Source organism: Crocodylus porosus, unplaced genomic scaffold (assembly GCF_001723895.1).
Source record: "Crocodylus porosus isolate Cpor-Errol unplaced genomic scaffold, CroPor_comp1, whole genome shotgun sequence".
NCBI lineage: Eukaryota > Metazoa > Chordata > Crocodylia > Crocodylidae > Crocodylus > Crocodylus porosus.
Genome location: NW_017728887.1, coordinates 104,819 through 111,571, shown reverse-complemented (window position 1 = coordinate 111,571; position 6,753 = coordinate 104,819). Strand labels below are relative to the sequence as shown.

The following is a 6,753-nucleotide window of genomic DNA, read 5'->3' as shown; positions in this document are numbered from 1 at the left end:
TCCCAGAGCCCAGGCTGCAGCTGCAGCGCCCAGGCCCGAGTTAGCAGCTTTAATTCCTGAGCACGAGGGGCTGGGCGGGCCGGGTCCCTCCCGGACATGGCAGCGTCCAGACGTGAACACACACGTACACACACACACGCACGCACGTGATCCCCCCCAGCCACGGGAGGGGATCCAAGACATGGACACAGACCGGCAGAGCAAGCTGGAGGTGGAAGCGAGCGCGGTGCCATGGCAGCCGCGGGCCGAGCATGCGTGATGCTTTGGCAGGAGCCGCGGGGGAAGCAGGAGCTGCTGGGCCCAGCCTGGCCACAGAACCCCACAGCCATGCCGGAGCCCGATCTTGGCCTGCTGTGCCGTGGAGGGGCTGGGCTAGGGGGAACGGCTTCCACGCCTTTTCAGGCAGGGGGAAACCAGTGGCACCACTGCCCAGGGACCAGGATCCATTGTGGCCCAGCTGCCTCTGAACCAAAAACCCAATGGGAGCAGGGTGGATTTCTCCCAGCCCTGCTGCAACCTCTCCCTCCAGGCAGCTCTCAAGGGGGAGGTTGCCTCAAATCCCTAGGGGGTACAGAGAAAGCCCTCCTGGCCCAGAGGGGAACACCAGCTACTGAGGGCCAGGACCAGCAGGCAGAGGGCATAGCTTAGGCCCTGGAGTCAAATAAAACCGAAGGAAAAATACAAATAACCAACAACAGAAATGTACAAAAAATTAATAATCATCATCGAGCCACAAATCACAGGGGGCTGGAAGAACAGCCCCAGGGGTGGCGTGGCTGATGCTGCCCCATGGCAGGGGCAAGCACCCGGCCTCCCCCTCCAGGGGCCGCAAAGGGGCCAGAGAGGGCAGCTCCTGGCTTCCCCCTGCCTACAACCCACGGCCCCAGAGGCAGATTCGAATTCTTCTAAGGCTCAGATTCAAATTGCCTCTGGCTTAAGCCCCTGCCAGTCTAGGGCGGGTTTGTCAGCACCCTCCATCCCTGTGCAACTGGGCCCTGGAAGCCAGGGCTGTGTGGAGGAGCCATCTCCCCTGTCTGGGTCCCCAGGCAAGTCCTGGCTGTCAAAGGGATGCACTGAGGTGTCTTAAGCCCTGGGGTTCACCTGCGACTGCTCCCTTTCCACCCCTCTGGGCAGGAGAAGCCAGCAAGGGGCCAAAGCAGGTCCAAAGGCAGTGGGGAAGAGGGTGCCGGGCAGCCCGGGGGCCATGTCCTGTGCGAGTCCGTGGCACCGTGGAGGGGTTTGTGCTGTTCAAGAGGAGCAAAGAAACCTCTAGGAGCAGGAGTTGCCCCCGAGCTGGCAGGGCCCTGCACTGCAGCCGCCCAGCCCGGCTGGGACCTCTCCAGGAGCATCCAAAGGTGAAGCGAGGCTGGCAGGGCAGTGGGGGGCGGGGAGGGGGAGTGTTAATGCCCTGATTGGGGTTTGAGAGGGCTGAGGGCCTAGATCTCCTCGACACCATGGGCAAAGATCATGACCAAGCCGGGGTCGAGCACCATGTCCTCGCCCATGTGCTGGTTCTCACAGGCCATCACCACCACGGCCTGCTTGCCAGGGATGCGTTTGGCCACATAGTTTTCATAGTAGCGCCGGTTCATCTGCCGCGTCTCCAGTGTGGCCAGGCCCTGTGGCCAGTTGCGCTCATGGGCATTCTCGATCAGCTCGTTGACAATGGAGGCCGGGCAGCCGCTCTCCACCAGCGACCGCTTGATGACAGCCTGCAGCACCGCGTCTGGCGTGGAAATCATGCCACCCCACCGTGTCACCCGGGCCGGCTGTAGTGAGTTCACCCACCTGTAGAATGACAGGAGGGGGGTCAGGGGAGGGCACTGAGCCATCAACCGTGTAACCCTCACCCCAACCCCTGGGTCTATGTGGTTTCAAGGCCTGGCAGCCACAGCCCCCCTCCACGCCCTGTGCTAGGACCAGGCTGCTCTGTGCTGGGCTCACTGCCGCCCCCAGCCTGGCACTCACTCCAGGATCTCATTGTACTCGATGGTCTCCTCCAGGTTCTGCAGGTTGGGGTTGACGCTGCGGATGGCCCGCATGTATGCCTTCAGCAGCTGGATATCCCGCTTCTGGAGAGGGACAGACAAAGGTGTTTGAAAAGTACCCGAGAGCTGCGCAGGGGGGACCTGACCTTGCCCTCAGCCACCACCCACGCCCTTGGGCACCTACAGCAACTCCAAGCTGTTGCCTACATTCTCCCCCACCAATGCCAGGAGACCAGCCTGGGGGCCCTGCAGGGAGATCCGCCTGCATGGAAATGCAGTGCTAACCTGCTCAGCCAGCTGGTGCTTGTGCTCAGCTGAGGCCTTCTCCAGCTCCGCGATGCGGCCCTGCTGCTGCTGCACCACCGAGCGCAGGTGTCGGATGCAGTTGTGGCTGGGCAGCTCGTCCTTGGGCATCTCCAGCCTGTGGGAGGGTGGCCGTGGCTGGGGTGAGTGTAGGCACGACCCCCAAAAAGCACCTCTGTCCCCCTCACCCCAGCCCCGCTGCACTCACCCGCAGCCCTGTTCACAGGTGACAGGGCGCTTGGGGTTGTGCTGGCAGTCGCCCAGGTGGGCCCCCAGGGTGTCGAGGCGCACAACGGCTGTGCAGCCAAACTCAGCGTTGTCACAGGCGATCTGCAGCTTGGATAGCATGTTGCGCATGATGCGCGGCACGGGGCGCAGGTGGGCAACCGTCACCACACTTCGATCCACTGGGCACGTCTGCTGCTGTGAGAACCACTGCGTGATGCAGGCGTTGCAGAAGGCGTGTTCGCAGTGCGGAGCCTGCCGAGGGGGAGGCATGGGAGGCTGTGTTACACCGGGCCAGAACCCCCCGCAGCCCCTCAATGCCAACATGCACCCCCTCCCCTCCAGTCTTGGAGCAGTAGCACAGCCCTTCGGGCCCAGAAGAGCCCCCTGCTCTAGAACAGTGCCATTAAAAACCCCCTGCTCTGATAACCTGGCCTCTTTAAGGAGGACACCCCATCCTTCCTGGAGCTGCTCAAAAAGGAGCTGTTGGAGGTGGGGATGCTATAGATTACCAGGGACTGAGAGCCAGGTCTCCAAGCCAGAGGCTTTGCTCCTGGAAAAGCCAGACCAGGGCTGGCTGCAACGGGGGACTCTCAGCAGAGAGAGGCCAAAAGGCAGCTGCAGCTTGGGGAGTCCCCAGGAAAGATCTTTCCCCCTTCCCTAAAAGGGGCCTTGGTTCCACCACTGCTCCCCCCAACTGCCTGCTGCCAGCTGAGCCTGCAGCTGCTGAGGAAAGTCTGGCAGCTCTGCCACCAGCCCCAGCCCATGACTGTACAGGGGTCAGCTCCAAGCACTGCCCAGACAAAGGTGCTGAACTAACTGAGACTCCAAAGGGTGTGGGCCAGAGACACTCCCACAGGCAGCGGCTCAGGTCCCGCCCCGGGACCAACCTGCACCGGCTCCTCCAGGACCCCGCTGCAGATGGGGCATATGAGGTCTTCATCAACATCCCCCTGGAAGCGTGCAACATCATACCCCATCGCTTGTCACCGGTGCCACAACCCTAGAGGTAAGAGAGGTGAACGTTGCTCTGCCCTTGCCAGGCACGGCCCTAATACACACCCCAACCCAGGACCCCCCCCGACCTATCCTCTCCCATCCTCCAGAGCCCTCCCAGGCCAGGGCAATGCCAACCTACGGTAACACTGCGCCTGGAGGAATGTGAGCTGTGTACCAACCAATGCCCTTCAGGAGATGCAGTTGCGCCTCACCTGCACTAGCAACAGCCATGGGACGCCCCTCATGGGAGCCCATGACCTTGGGCAACATCAGTGGCAGCAGATGGCCCCCTCAAGCTGGGCACCACATGGGGAGAGGCTGCATCTCACCTGGCACCAGTGCTGCAGCAGTGAGCAGGGTCTGGCTCACAGTCAGAGGCATGGAGCCATGCGCAGCAGCAGGGGGGTTGGCGCTGTTGGGACAGCAGCCATGGCTAGGGGGCAGGTCCTGCCACGGTCACTCAGAGGTGGGCAATTGGCTCTTCCACTCCCACCCAAATCCATCACACAGGGCAATTACAACCCCAAGGGCAAGTCAGCCAGGCCCTCCCACCCAGCGAGCAAGCTGTGCTCCTATTGATTTGAGTTGCTTCATCCATCTCTGTGCTTAAATGGCTCTGGGCATCAGGTAGGTAGCAGAAACTGATCTGCACTGGGCACCAACGCTGCGAGCGCCAGTATCCCACATGTCCGGCTCTTGTGGCACAGATAGAGGCCAACATGGTCCGTGGAGCAACAAGGTGCTGGAGGAGGGCACCCGTGGTCTTGGCTAATGGCAGTGCTGGTGATATTCTGCTGTGCTCTATATGGCTCCCACCCCTGATCAGCTTCAAGCCCTGCCCATGGTTTTCCAGAAATGGCGAACAGCAGGATTCGAACCACCCCACCCAAAAGAAGAGGCAGCAGCCCTTGTGGGGCCTGGGCTTCAGTACCAGTTAGTCGGCCTTTGGCTTTCTCTGCCTTGTAGCGCCAGGGCCCACGTGTAGGATGACTCTGCCTCCCTCGGCCGTCACACAGAAGGGACAAATGCAGAGGAGGGGGAAGCAGCTCAGCCCAGGCACCACCCGCAGGCAGCTGCCCCCCTCTGCTGAAGTAAATAAACCTGCCTTCAAAGGCCCTCTGGGCAGCAAAACACTTCCCAGTTTCCACAGCAAGGAAGCCCACGCAAGCTGTTGATGCCTTGGAAGCCAGCCACTCGCCACACAGGTGCATGCCACACACGTGCTGCAGCAAAGCCCTGCCCTTTCCCTCCTGGAACCCAGCTTGGCAGCCAGCCCCACGACCGCAGAGCAGAGCTACGGACCTGGCTCCCAGCCAAACGCAACCCCTCAGACTCATCCCCTCACCCCAAAGGTTCCACACACCCAGGGACTCCTCCCCGTGCCCTGCCCCCCTGAGCGACCCAGGAACGGCATGCTTTTACCTTCTGCAGCAGAATTCCTCCCCGAACGGCACGGCCTCAGGCTCAGTCTGCTCTCTTCAGCAAGGCGCCCCCCGTGGCCCATCTTCTCCCCCCAACTCCTCTCCCAGACTACATGCCCATGCTTCTGGGACTGAGATCTACACCCACAGGCTGGTCAGGTCAGACAGGATGATCTGGTTATGTGGACCAGAAGGGGGAGAGAAAAAAAAAAAGGAAGAGTTAAAAAAAAGGAAACGAATGCGTGAAGTCAGCAGTTGCATGACGAGCTGTGCGGGGCTCTCCCAAACTTGGCGGGGGCTCAGGAACAGCCCAGGCACCCTTGGCCACATGTGCAACCCTGGTTCCCCCTGCATGTCCGAGAGGCATTTCTCACACCGTGTCGGCAGCGCTGGAAGGATGCAACCCTTGGGGTAGAATGAAGACATGCGAACCCCAGACCTGGGCTGCTTTCACTGGGGAGACCTTTCCCATCTGGGTTCCAGAGGACTCGGTCCCTCGACATGCCCAGTGCAGAGGGATTTCTTCCCCCACTACTGCACTTCCCAGCGACGTGCTGGCCCACCTCAGCCCTGCTGGCCCAACAAGCCCCAGTAATGGAAGAAGAGAAGCATTCCGTGCTGGCAGGGGTGGATGCAGCCCAGTTGCAGCGAGGAGGAAGCTTCCATCTGGGGTTGATTTGACATCAGTGTTTGGAAACAGAATAAAAACACTTGCCCGGTAGGTAAATGCAATACGGGCAGGTTATGCAACTTTCCAAATATAGCTCCTGCTGTCGCCTTGGCGGCTTACGAAACACCCAGCTCTCCTACAAGTCCCTGGCTCGCTTTAGCATTACAAACACTGACGGCAGGGAGCTCTGGCTCTGAAACGCATGGGCAGGAAGCGCCCTTGCTGTGGGGCAGAGCGACAGGGCGCAAAGGGAGTCGGACGGTCCAAGTGGTATATCAGAGACGCCTGCCCCGGGAACCCGCCCACCTCCAGCCCTGCGGTTGCAGCAGGCGAGATGCCACCCTTCAGTGCAAAGGCTTCGCTGCGTTTCCAGACCCTGACTGGGCCTTTTGCATCTGCCACTATGAAGCGCAGCCCTGGAGAGACCCAGGGAGCCCCTTGGAGCAAGAGACGCTGCGAAGCTGGTGGTCCTGGCTCAAGGTTCACAGGGTGGGGGCATCTGTCTGCTTACAGCAGGGAGCCCTGAACTCGCCCACGCACACAGCTGGGCTCAGCCACAAGCCAGGAGAACACCCCCTCTCCCCCCAGAACAACACCCCTGCTTCCCCACGTTCCTGCCCGGGGGGCTGCACGACCAGCAACATCCCCCCTGCCCGCAAAGGTCAACATATTCACACAGGGCTCCACAAAGGGGCCCAAACCTGCCACAATGCAGCAGCATTGAGGCAGCAGGTTCTTCCCAGTGAAAGCAAGCGAGGCCAAATGCACTGGCAGGACCTGCCCCCACCCCACAGCTCCACCCTGCCGCCACCTGCTACAGGGGACTGGAGCGGTTCTGCATCTGGCCGCCAGCATGAAGCCCTCAGCCCAAGTGGGGGGTGGGGGAAGTGCCTCGGGGCAGGGCTTTAAGCCATGTCAACCTCGTTTGCTAAAGCGGCAGAACACCCCCCGGAGACCCCGGCGCAGTCGGGCCCAAGCCCCCCATGGACCAGCAGTGCCCTGACAAGGGGTGCCCTCAGCCACGGCCCAGCACATGGGGGAACTTCTCCCCTCCCAGCCCCCCAGATATCCCCACAGACTCCAGGCCTTTTACCCCCCAAACCCTTAAACCCCTATCCCTAGGCCGCCCGCCCCCCCACTTCGAGAC

The 6,753-nt window shown here is 61.4% G+C and overlaps 1 protein-coding gene across 2 annotated transcripts; it reads right to left on the bottom strand.

Moving 5' to 3' along the window:
* Positions 1-697: 697 nt before the first annotated feature.
* On the bottom strand, positions 698-6,221 carry RNF41 (ring finger protein 41). 2 transcript variants are annotated; one of them, XM_019554451.1, is made up of 7 exons: positions 5,376-6,221; positions 4,938-5,110; positions 3,407-3,519; positions 2,500-2,771; positions 2,274-2,409; positions 1,969-2,072; positions 698-1,788 (listed from the first exon to the last, which is right to left on the bottom strand). In XM_019554451.1, the coding sequence occupies exons 3-7, from the start codon at positions 3,494-3,496 to the stop codon at positions 1,437-1,439; spliced, it is 954 nt and encodes a 317-aa protein (XP_019409996.1). In that variant the 5' UTR covers positions 3,497-3,519; positions 4,938-5,110; positions 5,376-6,221; the 3' UTR covers positions 698-1,436. The 2 variants fall into 2 exon arrangements, with proteins under 2 accessions (XP_019409996.1, XP_019409987.1); XM_019554442.1 differs by having other exon boundaries at positions 4,938-6,221.
* Between the last annotated feature and the right edge of the window lie 532 nt (positions 6,222-6,753).